The sequence below is a fragment of the Haliotis rubra genome, unplaced genomic scaffold (genome assembly GCF_003918875.1).
Source record: "Haliotis rubra isolate DU_JTF1 unplaced genomic scaffold, ASM391887v1 Scf744, whole genome shotgun sequence".
NCBI lineage: Eukaryota > Metazoa > Mollusca > Gastropoda > Lepetellida > Haliotidae > Haliotis > Haliotis rubra.
In genome coordinates, this window is record NW_025767462.1 from 319,920 (window position 1) to 341,649 (window position 21,730).

Sequence of the window (21,730 nt, forward strand, 5' to 3'; positions counted from 1 at the left end):
AGGCTCGCTGGCTTTGTTGACACATGTCATCGTATCCCAATTGCGTACATCTATGCTCATGCTATTGATCACTGGATTGTCATAACACTAAACTCACTCACTCACTCTATTTTAATACTGGCTGGTTAATCAGGGGGAAGAACCAAAAGTGTGTTTGTTTGACCCCTCAGTCTGAATCCAACACAATGGTACATCGTCTACGACCTGGTCCTTCTTGGTTAGGTTCCAACAATTAGCTGACGCCGTGATCTTACTGCGATGCTGTTCAACAAGGCGCTAAACCCACTCAGCCACTGCCACCAACAACTCCACGGAGACAATTGTCAGCTCACGTATGCTTACTTTTGTAACGTCTTCTCTTCATTAATGTGTGCTTCATCTTCGCTGTGACTAACAACATCATCAGCTGACAACCTACAACAATACGACCAAATACTTTATTCTCTCAAAAGCCTCTGAAAGCCCCTGCCATTGGTGTCTAACAGCCATGCTTTATAGGTTCATCGTTCGATCAATACCAGTCTCAGACAAGTGATAATTCCCAACACTATTAGCGTCTTGTCAGGTTCGATGGCTGCAAATGAGCCTCATCACACAGAACGACTTATGCCTCCATAGCAAGTATTTTCTCATTGACAGACATGTACAACCCTCTTCCACTGCATCGTTTATCAGTCGGTGCGGACGTTGAATCAAGTACCTCTTATAATTTCAATCTCAACTATAGCTTGAGTTATAAAAAAAACAGCAGAAAGTCAATGTCACAGATAGTAATGCGTTTATTTTTTTATTTTTATTACCAACGTTACTGCTTTATTAGCTCCCGAGGTGATTTATTTCAATGGAAGGGGGATTACAAAGAAACTAGGCCTACAACCCGGGGCGTATTGCCCTCTTCAAATGTAACGACATTTGGACAGTCGATGGCGTGCACGGTTGGAATTAAAACTGAAAACCTTATCAGAGCTGGAATTTAAACATGACTGTTATTTGCAGATTGGAATAACAGTTCAGCATTTAAATGATACCGCCTTTGACATTTAGTGATATTCGAGAAGACTGTGCTAATCCAGTCGTCAAGGCCGGCGTTAGTGGGCGTCAGTTGTGGAAGAAGATCAGGTTCGTGATGATGTACCAAGAACATGTGAACGATGTGTGACATTAAATGAGGTAGTCGTTCAACTAGGTGGATGTGCAGGCGTCAATGCAATCAAACTGCATATGATAGCGCAAGCAAAACTAGAAACGAAATCAGAACAGAAATGGGATTCAAACAGTTATAATTGGCTATGCCTGAGGGAAGCAGTTTGAGAAAGGTAGGGTGCACACATGTACACTTGAGAAGGAGGGGTTGGGGGGGAAGGGGGTGAACACTTCTTTTACACCAGAGTTTCAATGGACATGTAATAAACTTTCAGGTCACCCCAGCAACCCCCTCTGCATCCGCCTACGATCTACACTGTGAATTGCAACGTCTTCGGCGGCATGATCACCCTCGTGGTCGTGCACGTAGAGTCGTAGACACAGTATCCTCATGCCGATGTGCTCATATTTGCCCTCATAATTATTCTTGGCTTGTCTGCTCGTAGGCTTAAACAAATGCTGTAAAAATCCTGCGACCTTAGACATTCTTGGCTTTCCTCTCGCAATCAGCTTACACTTGACATGACAGATACGACAACTGTTCCCTCTCAATCCCGACCGCGATTAACCCCTGTCACAGACCTGTCCCTGGAAGAACTGTTTCTACGCGGCGTCAGTCGCCATGGACAATCTGCCTCAAGGTTGGAAGATTCTCCCTTGGTCGTAGTCTCATAATCGTTTTGGTCACATCTGTAATTCTGTACTACTACAGGACGACTTTCTTGTTTCTTCTACTGAAGGCTCATTGCCACATGTAATATTGAAACTTGTCATTAGACAACAATCAGTTCAAACACCAGTTTCCTTTTGTAAGAAGAGCAACTTAAGTTATGTAATGTTTGCTTCTCAAAGTGGTTCGCTTGACACCCCGAACACCGGTTTCAAAATGTGAATTTCATTCACTTCATAGATATTGCTGGAACATTGCTAATTATTAGAACCAGTAAATTAACTAATCTTAAGTTAAGAATTTGGGTTATATAAAGGTTTCATGAGGTGTGCATGTATTTCTCTTTGCTTCCTCTACTGACTATGCCACTGCTTAAAGTCATCCCGCGTTTACAAATCAGACGTCACTGCCACTGCAAATGAAATATTCCCTTATTTTTATCATCCGGGTTAGAATTGATCGTCAGTTACCCATGCTTGTCGTAAGAAGCAATTAACGGGATCGGGTGGTGAGGCTCGCTGACTTGGTTAACACATGTCATCGGTTCCCAATTGCGTGATCAACAGCTCATGCTGTTGATCACTGGATTGTCTGGTCCAGACTCGATTATTTACAGACCGCCGCCATATAGCTGGAAGATTGCTGGGTGCGGCGTAAAACAAAACACCATCACTCAATAAGAGTTGTTAGCAGAGACAAAAATCTGGCATACGCGGGTAAAAATATACTTATGAAACGTGTTGATGTCACTGATGATAATCATCATTATCATCATCATCATGACGAAGACGATGATAGTGACGACGGCGGCGATTGTACGCTGCAGGTACCCACTGTCCCCGACACATGTGGTTTTCATTGATGGTGATGGTGATGATGATGATGATGATGTATGTACGCTGCAGGTACCCACTGTCCCCGAGATATGTGGTTTTCATTTATGATGATGATGATGATGATGATGATGATGATGATGATGTATGTATGTATTTTGCAGGTATCCACTGCCCCCCTGAGTGGGACAACTACAAGTGCTGGCCAGCTACCCCGGCAAACACAACTGTGTATGGGCCCTGTCCGACAATCTACGGCTTCAACGATTCACGTAGGTATTACATAGAGTGAGTGAGTGAGTGAGTGAGTGAGTGAGTGAGTGAGTGAGAGTGAGTGTGAGTGAGTGAGTGAGTGGTGAGTTGAATGAGTGAGTGGGGTGAGTGAGTCAGTGAGTGAGTGAATAGTGAGTAACTATGAACGGTTTGGTTTTATAATGGGGTGTCTCATTCAAATAGCATTAAAGCACACATTACATCAGTGCTTACTTTAGTTAGGTTCTTAGTCGGTGACACTCTGGAACAGGTACCCTCGATCAGCGGTTCCTGTTCGGCCAAGGGAGGTCAGATTTCGAGCGACACTGCATCACGTGTAGATTACGTTGCATTGGTCGATTGGCTGGTTGGCTCGGTATGTGGTTGGTTGGTTGACTGATGGACATTTGAATAATAGAGTGACTTTTAACTCACCTACATATTTAAATTTAGAAAACGGAATTGCAAAAGAATCACACAAAGAAAATGCAGAAAAAATACGAATCGTGGGTTGAAAATTACTTAGATGGAACAATTACGCACAACAAGGGTTCCTCTTTCCTTATATGATCTCATTTTGAATTAACTGTTTTCTCAATTTCATAAAGATGCATGTATGAGTCATCCTACCCATTGTATGTCACGTGTAGATGACCGCTCTTGTCTAAAACGGATGCAACCAGACACGCTCTGAAACTTCCAAACTAAACAACGCCTACATGCCTGGCAGCTGAAGTCCTGTTACTGTTTGTATTCGAGCTGGTGACGGTGGTCTGAGCTGGACAAGGGGCGGTGATGTAGTCTAGTGGTTAAAGCGTCCGCTCGTCACGCCGAAGACCCGGGTTCGAATCCCCACATGGGTACAATGTGTGAAGCCCATTTCTGGTGTCCCCCGTCGTGATATTGCTGGAATATTGCTAAAAGCGGCGTAAAACCATACTTACTCACTCACTCACTGAACTGGACAAACCAGTGGTTGATATCCGGATCAACAACCCACGGTGCCCCTGATACGACCCGCAGTCAAACACGTCACTGAGTCTGATTACAGGATCCATTAAGTCAAACGTCAAAAACATATGTTACAACGAACCTTTTTTAGAATAAAATGCTACTGTGTGACGACACAGCTATCATCAAGTTTCTCATCCCGGGTACCCATTATACGACTGCTATAGATATTGCCGGGTATAATACCTAACACGGGAGACAGGATACCGGAAACCCTACTTTCTGAGCCTTGAGCCCCAGCGTAGTGTCTAGACACTTATACACTCACGCATACACGCACTCACGCACACTCACACCCAACCATCCATCCCCTAGGATAATGATGGTGGACCCCCTCGACTAACATTAGTTCGATTTTTTCACAAACACCCCACACAATTCTTTAGAATTTTTCACTTTACGTACCGAACCTTCAGATATCAAGCGTTTGAACCAACAAACTATTCCAGGAAAGCACTGATTCGATAGTGGTTAATAAACACTATCAGCTGAAAACGGATGGAGATGGAACTCCCATGTGTATCTCTTGCGATGAAGTGTTTACAATCAAGCATATTCTGCTTGACTGTGCGGACTTTTCAAATGCAGGGATTCGCATTGTGAAGCGATGAATCTGTTTTTCTGCGGTTTCCGGGCATCTCATTGTTAATTAGTTGAGGGAAGTTAAATTGTAGCTATGTAATGAGAATGACGGATTGTTTTTAAATTCTTAATTTTTTTACTTTTTCTGTTTATAATGAATAGATATGTTTTAAAAAACCTCAATTCATTTAACCTTTATACTTAAAATGTCTACGTATGCAGAATGGTCTCGTCATTATATGGCTGAAATAATGCCGATGTGACGTAAAACTCAACTCAACTCAACTCAACTCAGAAACACAGCTAATGGTGCAGTCGCAATCGTACAATGGAAAAGGTTTTGATGCTTTTGATTGCAGTTATTAAAATGTTTTTTTATTGTACGCGCTTATGTTGATGTTACAAATAAAAGTGCCCGATGTTTGAAATATATATTTATTATTTTGCAGTCTTACTCGCTCATCGCAGATGTTCTGCCAATGGGAAGTGGGAGAATGGTAGCTGGACCAACTATACGGCCTGTGGGGACTATGTGCGCAAGCCCGATGACCTTTTACCTTTCGGTGATGATGGCGTGCAGGTAGGTGCCAGTGGGCATGGCTGTACTACAAACACGGTTAATGGTTAGCGTTCGTGGTCTAGTGGTCTAGTGGTCTAGTGGATAGAGCGTCTGCTAGGAGGGCGGAAGGTTGGTGGTTCCGTTTCCGTTCACTCCAGACCAAAAGACGTTAAGGATATTTAATCTGACATTAAGGATAGCGAACAAGTGCTGGTCGGCTCGAAGTCAGTACACTGTCTGAGTGGGGTATCTATCGTGAACTGAATATAAAACTTCAGAACAAAAGCATATCTGGCATTAACCATCTTCAGAAAAAGAATTACTTTGGTGTAAAGGGAAAAAAGTCCTGTCCTACCTGTAACAACCGCACAACTGAGTGAGCTAGTTTGCCCCACTCAGCAATATTCCAGCTATATGGCGGTGGTCTGTGTTTAATCGAGTCTGGACCAGACAATCCAGTGATCAACAGCATGAGCATATATCCACGCAATTGGGATACGATGACGTGTGTCACCCAAGTCAGCGAGTCTGACCACCCTATCCGTTAGTCGCCTCTTACAAGGATGGGTTGTTGAAGATCAATTCTAACCCGGATCTTCACAAAGCGAAGCCCCGATTCTCTTCCTCTTGCTTGAGATGAAAAGTTGGGTGTACTTTCCTGTAACACCTATAATCGGTGACAAGTGTGTGATTATCCCTCCCAGCGCCTTGTTCTGTAAATAACGTCATACGTTGACTGAATTCCATGACTAAACGTCATAAATAACCCTGTTGTTGAAACCATGTGTGTTTTGAGTTGGGGATGTCTGTGTTCCAATCACGAGGTAATAAACTGGTGCTTCTTACATCAAGCCAGTCAGTTGGCGGAGACCAATTCTGTCACTACTACTGCAGAAATAGTGGAGCAATCAACGACCATCCATCTGAACCTCGTTAAAGTGGACAATGTCGTGATACCTGACGTATTACCTTGTGAGAGATTACATCTTGGGTTCGGTCATAAACTGATATTCAAAGGGTGAAGTGGGGTGAAGTTTGGTTAACGTCCTGATCAAGATTAGTTTTGTGTCCGTGAGTGAGGGTATGTTGGTTGGTTGATTGGTTGTTGTTTAACGCCCCACTCAGCAGTATTCAAGCTATATGGCGGCGGTCTGTAAATAATCGAGTCTGGACCAGACAATCCAGTGATCAACAACATGAGCATCGCTTTACGTAATTGGGATACGATGACATGTGTCAACCAAGTCAGCGAGCCTGACCACCCGATCCCGACCCTTTTACGTCAGGCATGGGTTACTGAAGGGTTGTGAAGGGGGGGGGGTAGGTGATATGATATGGTATACAAAGCGATAACTACCAAATACCATCTCAACCTTGTAGAAAGTACAGGCAGCCCCTGACTTAACGAACCCGGGAAGATGTTTATCGACTTTAAGCGCCATAATTATACTCCCACGAGTAGTCGTAATTCAATCATTGCTGTCTGTGGTAGTTATTTACGGAAATTACTGTAACGTTCCATGAAGGTGTGAATGTCAAAGGTATTGTTTAGGAGGGTGTTTATTGAATAGAGCCTGGATGTTGCCTGCTGAAACTATGCATGTTTAAGGGGGCGATGGCTTAATGAACAACCCCAGGTGGTAACGGTGTGTCGATACATGTTCGTGTGTTGACGCTCTGTGGGCCTTTCACTGAACCCATCTTGCGGCTGCTGTGGTGTACATGTTTATGGCCTTCTGGGTATACTGACCACGCCCTGACTGATGGCTGATTTAGTGATGTTTGTTGCAGGTGGAGCTGGCCAATGTGTTGACTGACGTCTACTACGCCGGCAGTATCATCTCCCTCACCTTCCTCATCATCACCCTCTTCATCTTCTGCTACTTCAGGTAATTATCCAATAAATAAATATAACCCAGACATTCCATTAAATAAACAAGATGCAATATATTTATTATAATTTCACGATTATTTTCGTTTTGGACAACCATTGTTACGTGTCACTGAAACTTAATTTAAAGATATTGATGTACGGCGTTACGACTTAAAGTAAAGAGTTGCTTCCCTTCATCGTGATAGGATCCGCTGCTATCACGAACATATTTTAATTATGATGACACGCCGTTTGCTAATAAAACTTACAGAAGACCATTCTCCCCAAAGTAAACAAAATAACGTTTACATTGGACACCCGGTCATGACATGCTAATGTATTCTGTTTGCCAAACGTAATGTTGCAGGCATTTGTGCGTGCGTTTCCCCCGTTTTGGTTGAGTCCTTGACAAGACAATGATTATTACCAGAGCCATGACGGGATTGATTTCCCGGCGCATGAAACTATCGCAGAAATTTCTAAAGTCAGTTACAACTTTAATGGGTTCCGTGTTAACATATTAACTTGTTTTAAAATGGCTTTAATATCAAGCACGTATTGACAATTTCACGCATTGACAAATACGTGCTCGATAACTATTGGAAAACAGATCAAAGAAAGAGTTATTTGTAAGTAGAGTAAAATACATTTATGGTTATTAATTATAACGGACAGATGTAATTAACTGCTTGGTTTGTCTCGGTCTCAAAGGACCTACGGTAATGACGAACCAAAGATCTAGTGGTCCCTTCGAATAAGATATATGTACGTTGAGTACGTTGTAATTTAGTCGTTTTAACAGAATATCAAAACAATATATACCCCATTTGCTGAACTAAAATGAGTGGGTCTTGTGAGTTCATATCAACCAGATTAACTGGATTTCTTTAATTTCCATCTGGAACGAATAATTGGTATAATATTGTTAGTAAATGAAAGTAAAAAAAGCTCAGTCCAAGAGACGATAAGACCTCTTTCCCTGGCTGTTTAGTTTCCCCGTACACTCCAAGACTTCAGTAATACTATATCAAACAAGCCCTGGTCGAGAAGCGTTATAAGTGTGTGATACATTTACCCTTTTACATGACTTCCTGCCGTCGTTAATGTACTTAATGTCCCTTCCAGGACATTATAAGGAATCTAGTGAACGTCACGTACCAGATGGGTATAATACTCACAACCGTTAATGAGCACACTCAGGCTGAAGTAAAGAGACGTTTTACAATGGACGGACAGATACAACCGTGTGTCCTAATACATGACAGCGACTGAATGCAATACTGGAGGGTATTCAGGATAAAAGTACATATTGTAGGGACGGAAGGATGGGATAGACTAGCGGATGTCGGAAGGAGGTGGGCAGTGGATAGATGTCAAAATGGAGCTATACTTGCTGAAAAGGGGCGGTGGGGTAGCCTAGTAGTTAAAGCTTTCGCTCGTCACGCCGAAGCCTCGGGTTCGATTCCCCACGTGAAGCCCATTTTTATTGTCCCCGGCAGTGATGTTGTTGGAATATTGCTAAAAGCGGCGTAAAATTAAGCTCATTCATTAATAACTCAAAAGTGAATGTGGCTCATATAAAGAAGTGTAAATGTTGCGGTATTGAAAACTGGTTGATGTTTTCAACATGCAAATGTCATTGACATTGGAAAAATCAATACAGTCAAGCAGAACATTCTTGACCGTGATTCTTTGATCACAATGGATACAAGACGGAGGATGTTCAGCTTTTAATAAGTACTCATGCATATATCTAGTATGGCCAATGAGACATCGTCGCTTAATGACCTCCTCAAATCTGGACTGACAAACCAAGTAGATGTAACCAATTGTTGCAGATCACGGATATAAGATCTAATCACAGCTTTATATTCAGCGTATGGGATTAGAAGTGGTGTCACAGATTTGTTGAGTGCAGCAAAATCGGCCATTTTGTTACCAGAAATTCCACCAATTACGTTTACAAAATAGGTTTTTAATAGCCTTAAGACACGAAAGCGAGTCTGAAAAGCTTATATATAGTTTATAATCAGGGTGTCTTTGAATATATTTAAGAGACGTTAATATGGCGTTTGCTTCTGCTGTAAAAATAGAGCTGTTATTCGGTATCCTACAAGATATTGTTCTGGATCCAATGACAGGGGCATAAACCACTGCGCCACCATCCTTGGACCCATCTGTAAATAAGGATTTGTATGTAATATATTTACTCTTTGTTGATTAAATTCTTGTTTATATTGTAATTCATTAGTTTCTGTTTTTTAAAATGTTGTCAGTGTTAGGCCTTGTGGCCTCACTAATTGCCAAGGAGAAGGAAGAAGACGGGAAACAAAATAAGGAAACAATTTATACACCATTACATGGCGGGTCCTATATGTCTATGGTTCTTTCTTTGTCACTGGCCGAAAACAGAGGAAAACATAAGGTGATGCAAGGCCTTGAGCTCTTGCGTGATACCAGCTATTAGGGATATGGTCATATAAACCCAGGACGTCGAATGAACGAATTGGGAATTCCATCGCACGTTCATCAGAACCTTGCGCGAGTAAGGACTACAACTCTTCAAATTACGATGCTTTACTGGAACACTGGATAACAACTCGTCAAATTACGATGCTTTACTGGAACACTGGATAACAACTCGTCAAATTACGATGCTTTACTGGAACACTGGATAACAACTCGTCAAATTACGATGCTTTACTGGAACACTGGATAACAACTCGTCAAATTACGATGCTTTACTGGAACACTGGATAACAACTCGTCAAATTACGATGCTTTACTGGAACACTGGATAACAACTCGTCAAATTACGATGCTTTACTGGAACACTGGATAACAACACGTCAAATTACGATGCTTTACTGGAACACTGGATAACAACACGTCAAATTACGATGCTTTACTGGAACACTGGATTACAACTCGTCAAATTACGATGCTTTACTGGAACACAGGATAACAACACGACAAATTACGATGCTTTACTGAAATACTGGATAACAACACGTCAAATTACGATGCTTTACTGGAACACTGGAATACAACTCGTCAAATTACGATGCTTTACTGGAACACTGGATTACAACTCGTCAAATTACTATGCTTTAGTGGAACACTGGATTACAACTCGTCAAATTACTATGCTTTACTGGAACACTGGATTACAACTTGTCAAATTACGATGCTTTACTGGAACACTGGATTATCAATGCCTTCCGTTTTAAAATAAACTGCCCTGATATTTATGGCATACGTTTCACCCGTGTGCGGCAGCGTTAGCCATTATCTTCCTGTTTATCTGTTGCAGGTCGTTACAGTGTAGCCGAATCTCCATCCACAAGAACCTCGTGGTGTCATTCATCTTCCGCTTCACTCTCATCCTCATCCTCCTCGTGCCCTATGTGTCAGACAGGAATTACCCTACATACAAGGACGTGGTAGGTCAGAGTTGGGTGTCGCTGGTGGGAGCCAGGCGCTCAAGCGTACATATATCACTATCGGATTCACGAAGTCCGTTTCTATATCGCAAGTATCTTAACCCCTTGGCGGCCATGAATGGACGCCCATACGTGAATGCACGCGGGCGAGATTGTTGGAATGGGTATATTATTGGGTATATAGAAAAGTAATTGAATTGATGTCATTATGATATCGTCTGACCAGATCTTTATTCACCCAGGCTGCAAACTGCAGCATAAGAGGTGCATAATTAATATTTACATTTATACAACATATATACATAATACAAACGGTATGATAGAAGCAATGTACATCTACCAAGTTGAAGTTCCAAGCTTATTGGGGTTAAATAGGATATTCATTTTATACATATTTGGTCTAATATGATAATACTTGTGAATGTATTTTTCTCTTTCTAATTCTAATTTTGGTACAGATGAATATAGAACGAAAATCGTCATCAATATCATTTAAGTCACACGGAGTACACTTTCTATCATATACTGGGATTCGTCGCCAACTACCTGCCTCGATTGGGAGTTTAACAATTTTAATTTTAACAAGTTATTGTAATGCAGAAAATGTAGGATTTTTCAAAATACTATAAGTGGTTGTTCCATAGGAGGTTTCAAATGTTGACATCCATGTATGCTAATACACATCTTTTAATTCACTTTTAATAACAGTTTTATGCCAAAATATACTTTTAAAAGCTTGGGATTTCCAGATGTGCCTGTCAGTGTGTAACCTTTGCTGTGTATGTTAATTATGAGTGTAGGTGCCTCATTGGTTATGGACAGCGTTTGACAAGGATAGTAGGATTTCTTCAGATGGCTTTTCTGGACCAATTACTTCAACTGATTGATACTTTGCGCGGACTCCAGATGAAGGAGCCTCCCCTAGTTAAGCATCCTCAACACATGCACTTGATGTATGTATGCTACCGTATTTGCGACATGTCCGCAAAAATAGACCGACTTGGTGAATTTGGTCCAGGGTCATTTGCATTAAACACGAAATGTGATGATGGCAGTTTTCAAGTGTATTGGATTCGGAGGCTCAATGAAAGTGAATTTAAGTAAAGCTGAAGCAATTTTAAGGCATAATATAAAATGTCAGAGAAATTATACATCAACTGCAACTCGAATATGTTGAACTGACACATCTTCATTTATTCACAGGCGTATTTTAGACGTGTATGTAAACTTGGTATCAGTCATTGCATACCTCTTTTTGCAACTGTAATAAGTAATACAGTTTATGAATTATGGATGTGCACCAGTCAAGGTCGAGTGACATACCTGCTTACAGTAGTCAGTCTCCTCAACCAGGAACTGTAAACAATACCCACTCCCTACCTAAAGCTATCTTTTAAAACAGAACACATAAGAAACTTAGCTATCTCTCTGTCATATGGATATCCAATGACCCAGGCTCAGAAAACTCTTAGTGTATTGTCCAAAGTTGTACCCACTTGCCCTGCCAGGTGCAAATCATCATGGGTTTGAATCTGTGATTATTATTTTTGAAGGCAAGTTTTACAAACATTTAAAATTCCAAAAATCAATGGCCTTTCTGGTCTTCTTAACATTTCATTTCACCCATGGCATTGTATTGCTCCTGCTGTTGTAAATCACAACACTAGCTAATGCGGATTTCCTGAAGTTCAGATCGTCAGTTCAGACACAACCTCTGATGGTTGTACCCTCGAAGACATAGGTCATTTTATGTCACACAGACTGACCATAAAGCGACAATAAATCTTTACAAGCCGCTCATCTTCATACCTTCTTAAATCTCACATCAAAGACGTGTGGTATATTGATATTCGATCTTTGACCTTGATCAATCAAACACAGCATCAATTGATGGAAAATGTCGTCGCCAGTGTCAGACAATAGAGGATCATCGCCATACATCTGCCTGTTTCATCTTACATTGGATTTGTATGAATTATCACACCGAACACATGTTCCACAGTCGATGTTAATTGTCTAATGACAAAGTAGATAGCTGTTGGATCAGACGTAGATGGACTGGGTAGAGGGTGCATTTCAGACACGTATTGACTGAATTGTCCAATATAAATATAACATAAGGTGGCTTTGGTAATAAGCAGACAAATGGTACATTTACGCCTTTGGAAATTATTCGCCGCCTATGTTAACAGAAAGCATACGCTGCGTTCATCATCTGTCGTGAATATCAGTTTCGACTGCCACAAACCAAATGTCAGCAGGAAGAAAAACAGATTGACTAACATTCTTTCGACTTTCAAATGTATTTTTAACCCTTTTTGGCACTTTTTACCAGGAGTTATAATGCTGAGTTGAAGTTACAATTTCGTGTGTTTCTTCAAGACGTGTTATTTGATATATGTATAGAGATATAACCCACTCACTCTGGCGATAAAACTGGCTGGGAAAAGAGTGTTTGCTTTCATAGCGCCAACAACCGTGATCTTTACACCTTTACACTCGAGTTAGTTCCAGTCGAGCTGCTGTATATCTGTATCATGACAAAAGCATGCAGAACACTGAACAGAACATGTAATAGTGAGTTGCAGACATAATTCAAATGGCCTTCTTTAACTTGTATAGAGGGGAGCCACAACTACGGGTGAAGAGCTAGTGTAGGTATATATGATTTATTTATACACATGGTATTGGAACGATGTAATGAAACAATGTAGGTACATTGTAAGCGTAGTTTGTTTGTAGTAAAAAATGGAATGAAACTCTAATAAAGCCCAAAGTAAACTCTGCAACAAATGTGACTGAGGGCAGTGCATTTAAAAATCGAAAGATAAAAAACGCTAAATTATAGATGACTTCAAATTACTGTACGCGATGGAAAGGTTCGTTTCAACTTCACGTATTACCGTGAACGATTTTTGTTTATTACTTAAAACCCATTCTCTGAATATCCCATTAGTCGTGATAAGATTTCCTGTATGATGATTACATGCTTTTTACAGTGTTAGTTTCAAACATTCTTGCCGGGATGAACACGATAGGTACGCGGAGTACATGGACAGGTCACCTTACAATTTCTTACCAGATCTCCAACGCTACGCTGCTATAAAATGTCAACGGGAGAGAATACAAAGTTTCAATTACCCACCGAAACAGATTCAGCATTGGATCTAAAAGTATGAGGGTGAGGTGAAATTGGGTTTTATGTCGTGCTTGAGAATATATCGCTCATATGACGACGTGCATGCGTGTGTATGTGTATGTGTGGCTGCTTGTACTAGCCCAGACTTAAGCTGGTTTTATAGTGCTAGCCCACTGAGATACCATGCCGCAGTGAAGCATGAATACCCCATTCAGACACATTATACTGACTCCGAGCCGACCAGTCCTTGTTGTACCCATTAATGCCGAGCGCCAGGCAGGGACCAACAAGTACCATATTTTAACGTTTTCCGCTTCCGCTCTCCGGGCGGACGCTCTAACCACTACACCACGGAGGCGGTCGATCTAAAAAGGCAAAATCTAGTCTTCGCTTAAATTGAATAGTAATCAGCAAGATTAGTTCGTAGTTGGCCCTCGCTGTTTCAAATTAAAGATATTGCTCTCCTTTCCAAGAAATCGTTCTGTGACACGTCGGGGGTAGGGGGGAGGGGGTGTCGTGCTTTAACATTTCCACTTGCGTACTTGCTTTAGTGTGGCGTGTACTGTTCCATCCTTATTCTGTTTCATCGGGAGAAGCCGTGAGGTATTATGCTACAGATTAACATGTACACCCACTCAGACCCATTACAGTGTCTCCGAGCTGACCGCTCATTGTTTCATGATCTCAATTCCGGGCGCCAGACATGGTTACAGGAAGTACCACTTTTAACGTCATTTGGAATAAACTTATGCTTTCTATGCATACGTTCTATCAACCAGATCTTTTTGATCGAACATTTTCGCATGTTGGGCGTCTTTGTTTTAAGGTAGATTACAACTGGCAATGTCTATTACTGTACATGTAAATCGTCTCAGTGAACCCTTGTTCATTAACATACTCACGTAAAAAGCTATATAATAATTATTTTTAAGTTCCCAAAGTTTCAGCAGCTGAGGTAAAAATACATCACCATATTTTTGCTTTCGGAATATATTTTTAGCTTGATTGCAGCATAACTTGTTCTTCATTTGAAATCTAAATTGGCTATGTCATGGCGATGTCAGCTGCAGAAACACAGGGTTCAGCCTCACCGTTTCACTTAAGAACGAATGGCGCTTAATCATACCTAATATGACGGCAAATAGTTCTGATTGAATACGAGGCAAACAATTTCAGACAGAACCCCCGGTATTCATGAAGAAAACGGTTATAAATCTATAAATTATTTCAAGAGAGAGAAACGTCATCATCAAAAGATTCGGATTGATTATTCCTGTAAAAAGAAAATTCCGAAAATTCCATTCATTTGCAGTGTTATTTTTTTATGATTTCCCCCTGAAAGTCGAAATTGATAAATGTAACTCTCTGGAAACAAGGAGGAAATGTGAATAAGTGCCAGTGTTCACTTTCTGCTTTCATAAAAAAAGGTATTTTCATGAGAAAATATATTTATAAAGGGACAGACTTCTTTAGAAAGATTGCGACAATGTACGAAAGCATATTGCATTTTCCATCTTGAGATATGTGCATGATTATTGAACACAATCTCCAAAAGGTTTTATAAGTGCTCATATATTAAAGAGATAAAGGTTTCATATTTTCACTGGCGAGTGTTACTGTCATGTGTTTCTTAAAAATACAACCCGTGAAGATCCGGGTTCGTATTGATCTTCAGTAACCCATGCTTGTTGTAAGAGGCAACTAACGGGATTAGGTGATCAGGCTCGCTGACTTGGTTGACACATGTCATCGTATCCCAATGGCGTAGATTTTTTATTATTATAGGATATTTATACAGCGCACATATCCACGCAACTAGTACATGCTCAAAGCGCTGTTTTTTCCCCTCAATCATTAGATTCAATCTCAACGGCACATCGTATTATCAGTCTCAATTCCCTGGGGAGCATACAACTCTTGAAGCCACTATGCGCACCAACTTATTGTGTCTTTCCCATCCTTACGAGGTACCCATTCACAGCTGGGTGGACTGGGACACAATGCTTTGTCCATGTTTACTGCACGTTGCTGTACCTGCAACCAGGTGTTCACACGTATTCATATGGCCACCATATGGCCATTTACCAACGGATTCGTGGGTTCTTTTAAGTGCACAGGGTTGTGTACTGTACACTAGGGGTTGTGACAACACTTAAAGAGACTCCAAGGTTTCTACACCCGGTCACAGGTGGGCTCGATGTTCATGCTGTTGATCACTTGATTGTCTGGTCCAGACTCGATTATTTACGGACAGCCGCCATATACCTGTGCCATTGTTGGGTGCGGCCTAAAACTAAACTCACTCACTCTTAAAAATACTCGCAAGTTTGGAACCAAATGATTCATCATTGTTAACGCACAACGTTATTGGGAAGTTTTGGTAGCTCTCTCTTTCTAAATGTATTTAAAATGTGGTCCGACTCTCGAATCCCTTGACGACATAGGCCAGTTTAGTTTGATGTCATATATACTTCACAGAACTTATCTCACACATGAGCACAAACAATTACATATGTTACACTACATGGAATCCTTTCCTTGTGATTGTTAAGGCTGCCCTTATGCTAGGACATTATACGTTTTTATACCTGCCTAATATCCACTTAAATGCCAGCTCATATAATTATAAGTTAAGAGCAATTTCCATTTTAATGTTCAAAATGTTTTATCTAATTTACAACTGCTTATCGACAATTATCAACTTCAGTCGCGGATACTTGGAGAAAATAGAATACATGTACTGTTTTGAGTGTTTCGTGTGTGTGAAGGAATATTGTATTACTTAATACTCAAGGCAATACACAGTATCTCTGCCTTTCTAAACATATCTATGGTTGGCTTTTTGGCGTACAAACATAATAAATCTTCGTTAGCCGTATCACTTACGCTGGACCAATAAAGAAGCGTTTGTATCACGGCGGGGGATACAATTTTAATACGCTTTAACCACTAGGCTACCCCACGCCCCAATTTTAATAGACGTGAGCATGATGCTGATGATGGTGTTTTATGTTTTGAAATATGTTATAAAACTAAAGTAATGATTGAGCTCTGCCAAGAAAGGCTGTCAAGAAACGTATAAATAGTCCATAGGATAAAACTATCAAAGGGAGGCGTGTTGATGTGTCATGATTTCCCAGGCAATAACGTCAGCTGTCATCTATTGCTGCATATTCTGTGCCACTTTTCATGTATTCATTTATCATTTGTCGTATATAATCAGAGAAACATATGGTACAAGTGTTTGATATTGCCGAGAACTTGAATTAAAAATTTATATGATTTTTTATTATCATCTCTTAAAAATGTATTGTTAACTTTAAAACGCGTGGTTGTTTTGGTATAGCGTCATTCTAGGACACCGTTACTTGTAACACTACACACGATACGTTCGTTACCACTGATCAATATGTATAGAGGAGCTTGACATGAGATAAGATAGATGTTGTGATACTTTCTGACAAGTCGGTGGTGTTCATGTATGCATCATTGAGAGAGCGAAGCTGTAGAAATGGAAAAGCGAGACGTGTGGCGAGTACTGATAACGGCTGTACAGCTTAAGTGCATACTGGCTGTGTCCCTGGCTGTGATTAGTGGGAATGGAATGTGGGCCCGTGTCCCTGATTGTGATTGGAGAGATTAGAGTGTGGGCCTGTGTCCCTGGCTGTGACTGGAGGGAATGACATGTGGGCCTGTGTTGTGGTTTAGAACTTAATGGAACAGTGACAGCTGTCGCCATGATTTCTAGTTTGCTATTAAGCTTTTAGAGGTTTTGGTTGTTCCTAACATGCGTTAATCTAGTGATGCTTATATAGAAGCAGGTGATAGTAATGCCTATTGATTATATTTATTGATATTGATGATATTTATCTTACATGTGTCATATGTATATCTTGATTGGTTCATACTGATGTATTGATATAAACAAATTGTTTACACGTCATAGAATAAACTGTCACGAAACCGTGTGGAATCAAATAGCAATACAGTGCTTCATTATAAAAATATTGAAATATGATGTCTGATATTGATAATAATTATCACCCATGGTACATTAGTACTAGAACAGTACATTCGTTACCACAGTCTCACGAGAATGTTCCCAAGACATAAGTTTGAGCAATGCTTTTCTCGGTTTAATACATAACCGTAATCTTGATTCTCTGGTAGTTGCATTTAAAATATTTGTTTTCATATCGCAAAATGGTAACAAACTTTTAATTATTAAATTAGAGAATAACAAATGCGTTGTTGTTGTTTTTAAAATATTGATACATAATTAATTCAAATATTCAAAGTTTTACAAAATACATAAGTAATAAGTACAAACGGCGCCATGGTCATGTAGATGTGCTGAATGTATACAATATTCCACTTATTTATTATCCACGAGTTTTGATTGGCATTTTAGATGCTATTTAATGAACAGAGAGACTTTTCTGGGTTTCATCTTCTTTTATTGTTTGGTACCACGTTTCAGGGCTTGTTCTGGCCCAATTATCAGTTCTACCTAGTTTTAATTCCACGTATTGTTTATGAATTAATATGTTCACGTTTCATCATGTTTATTTTAAACTTATGATATATCAAGACGACAGATCTTTTCTATAACAAATGTTTCATGTTGTGTTTTGTTCCTCGCGATCTGTTCGTTTCGACGTTCACAAACATGACTGAATGTTTCATGTTGTGTTTTGTTCCTGCGTTCGCGATCCGTTCGTTTCGACGTTCATGTGAAAGTGTCTGAATGTTTCATGTTGTGTTTTGTTCCAGCGTTCGCGATCCGTTCGTTTCGACGTTCATGTGAAAGTGTCTGAATGTTTCATGTTGTGTTTTGTTCCAGCGTTCGCGATCCGTTCGTTTCGACGTTCATGTGAAAGTGCCTGAATGTTTCTGAATGTTGTGTTTTGTTCCCGTTCGCGTTCGTTTCGTCGCGATCTGAATGTTCGTTTCGACGTTCATGTGAAAGTGTCTGAATGTTTCATGTTGTGTTTTGTTCCAGCGTTCGCGATCTGTTCGTTTCGACGTTCATGTGAAAGTGTCTGAATGTTTCATGTTGTGTTTTGTTGTGTTTTGTTCCAGCGTTGCCTGAATGCGATCGCGTTCGTTTCGACGTTCATGTGAAAGTGTCTGAATGTTTGTTGTTGTGTTTTGTTCCAGCGTTCGCGATCTGTTCGTTTCGACGTTCATGTGAAAGTGTCTGAATGTTTGTTGTTGTGTTTTGTTCCAGCGTTCGCGATCTGTTCGTTTCGACGTTCATGTGAAAGTGCCTGAATGTTTGTTGTTGTGTTTTGTTCCAGCGTTCGCGATCTGTTCGTTTCGACGTTCATGTGAAAGTGTCTGAATGTTTCTTGTTGTGTTTTGTTCCAGCGTTGGCTGTGCAACGTGCTTATGGCACTACAATGGTACTCTGTACTGGCCACCTTCTCCTGGATGCTGGTTGAAGGCATATTTCTACACAACCGACTTGTCGTATACGTCTTCAGATCGGATGCTCCATTCAAACTGTTCTACTTCATCGGATGGGGTAAGTCGTTTTCATACAATCGACTCTCGATCACGATAAACGTCTCGTATCAATCGGAACATATGACCATAATCCGCATTTCCTTCATTCAGAGATTCTTTGTGCCCAGTTTATCCCATATGTAATTCGTCTTAGTACAACGTTTAGAACACACCCTAATACTATGTGAATCAGATTTCCCTTACTGTGTGAAAAGCAAGTGGTTAGAGCATTCTTTACGCCAAAGATCCGGGTTCGAATCCCACATTTGGTTCTGTGTGAGAAGACCGTTTATCGTACCCGGTTCTCAATCAAACATGACCAGGCAGAGAAACGCGTTAAATTGTTGCCTTTGTCTTTGTGCTAACTTAATGGACCAACCAAATCTTTAGCACAACATCTACCCTGCCTTACTATATAATCCATAAAGCCGTTATTGGGAGCAATAGATTCCACTTTGGCTCTGTTAGGAGCCATTATCTGGAGATAGATGTGTCGTGAGATTTAATCAACACATCTGAAGGGTCCGACAGTGATACCGTCTCGCCAATTGTGTTGATGATGTCGCGATTGGGGAGGTGTTTGCTTACACGACACATGAACATTATTCCATTTAGATCACGACCTGACAGCCTAATGTAAGGAGAAATCACTCAGTGGTGCATGTCACAGACAAACTTGGATGAATATGGATGCAGCGCTGGCACACTTGGCGAATCTGTGACTGTGAAACAATGGGATTCGAAGCAACTGTCCTCCTATTCATGATGTCCATTGTAAAGTTACCAAATCGAAATGGTCGCTAAATGATTTTGTAACCACCTCATGTCATGCAAAACAATATCAGTTATACTATTTTTTTAATCATTTTTGTTGAATTTTCATATAGTTGTGATCATAAATTCAAGAAAGGTAGAAAGAAAGATACACCAAACAAAAGACAGTATTACGAAGTATATAAGTTATGACATGATGACCAAAATGTACAAGAATTATCGAGTTTGCATCTTAAAATGGCTGAAAATTTATTACGAAGGTATTATTTGTTAAATGCCTGTTGCAAAACCTGGAAAGTTGGTATGCGTTTGATGGATTCGTATTTGAACAGCATATATTTGCAACGTATTAGGTGAGGTGAAGTGAAATTGGGTTTAACGCCGTGCTTGAGAATATTTCGCTCATATGACGACGTGCATGCGTGTGTATGTGTATGTGCGGCTGCTTGTACTAGCCCAGACTTAAGCTGGTTTTATAGTGCTAGCCCACTGAGATACCATGCCACAGTGAAGCATGAATACCCAGGCACATTATACTGACTCCGAGCCGACCAGTACTTGTTGCACCCATTAATGCCGAGCGCCAGACAGGGACCAACAAGTACCATATTTTAACGTCTTTAGGTATGACGCGGTCGGGGATCGAACCCGCGACCTTCCGCTCTCCGGACGGACGCTCTAACCACTACACCACGGAGGCGGTCTGCAACGTATTAGGATTCGTTAATTGGATAACTGTTTATGTGGCAAAATCCGAGGAGAATATGTTGTCTAGGCTGGGTCTTGTTGACTATCAATATTGCTTCCAGATGCTTGGAAGGTGTCCTATCATTCTTGCTTTTACAATGACGTTATGGAGTAATTTTCTAGAAGAAAATGGTTGACATAGCGGTGGTAAAACGTTAAAGTCGGTTGAATTGGCAAATTATCATAACATCTAAGTTACATTGAAGCAATTCGTTGAAAACAATTTCTGAGGTTCAGCGAGTACCGATTGTTTGTTTAACTTGAGCTGCAATTATATCCATTATCTTAAATAGTTCAATTGCGAGCAGATAACCAACTGAAATCCACAGATGTATCCACCTGTACTGCACAAGTCTGTCTCGCAGAACCTGAACCACATTATTTCCCCTACAGCCTAGCCCTCCCTGCAGTGTTAAAGCTTTAATGAAGCAAGTCTAGATTTCCCCAGGTTCAGAATTTCCCATCTCACTGGTGCTCCTTTCCAATTTCAATGTGTTTATTTGTTACTATCAGACTTCATATCTTCAGCGACTAAGCGTTAGTCTAGTACTGGACGTACTGAAGTTCGAATCATATGTTTCTTATTTAAATCTTTACTTAAAGATTACGCGACACAAAACCACAAAAAGAGGGACAACTTGATCAGCGTTCCTAGATCCACTTTGCTGTCGACACTGTTCAATGTTTGGGGTATGCATACCGTTTCTGCCAGGTTTTCAAAGAGCGTCATGCAACAAAGGAATGTCTTCAAACGTACTACCGTGGTAACACTGGATACGACATTAGACATGTGGAGACCATCTCACTGTTTGACGCATCAATAGTAAATAGAACCCCGGATCTAGTTCCCTAATCTGACTTGTAGCATATAATTCTTCAGGTGATCAATTGACCTACCTTTGCATGTATTTCTAAAGGGTGCCATCACTGAGGCAGGATACGCTAACCTGGTATCATTACTCTTCACCGGTGATATGTGTGTTTTACCAGAGTTTTCTTATTTTGATAATATGTTAACACTGGTAAGACCAAAATCTCTGATGTTTGATCAGGTGGTTATAGATGTCCATGGTTAAGACGTCGAACGTGTAACTTTGAAATATTTCAGAAAATGAATTCTCGAATATTAAATTGATTCATATTGAAAAATTTTCTGACAGAATTTCAAACGATCAAAATTTCAATGTTACACTTGT

General features: G+C 40.5%; 1 protein-coding gene across 1 annotated transcript in view; it reads left to right on the plus strand.

The window, feature by feature from the left end:
- Positions 1-2,592: 2,592 nt before the first annotated feature.
- Positions 2,593-21,730, plus strand: part of LOC124259960 (corticotropin-releasing factor receptor 1-like) — a 40,674-nt gene continuing 21,536 nt past the window's right edge. Inside the window, exons 1-6 of the mRNA XM_046694182.1 lie at positions 2,593-2,707; positions 2,811-2,918; positions 4,941-5,071; positions 6,842-6,939; positions 10,237-10,366; positions 18,876-19,032. Of these exons, the coding sequence (XP_046550138.1) occupies positions 2,593-2,707; positions 2,811-2,918; positions 4,941-5,071; positions 6,842-6,939; positions 10,237-10,366; positions 18,876-19,032 (739 nt within the window). The remainder of the gene's footprint in view (positions 2,708-2,810; positions 2,919-4,940; positions 5,072-6,841; positions 6,940-10,236; positions 10,367-18,875; positions 19,033-21,730) is intronic.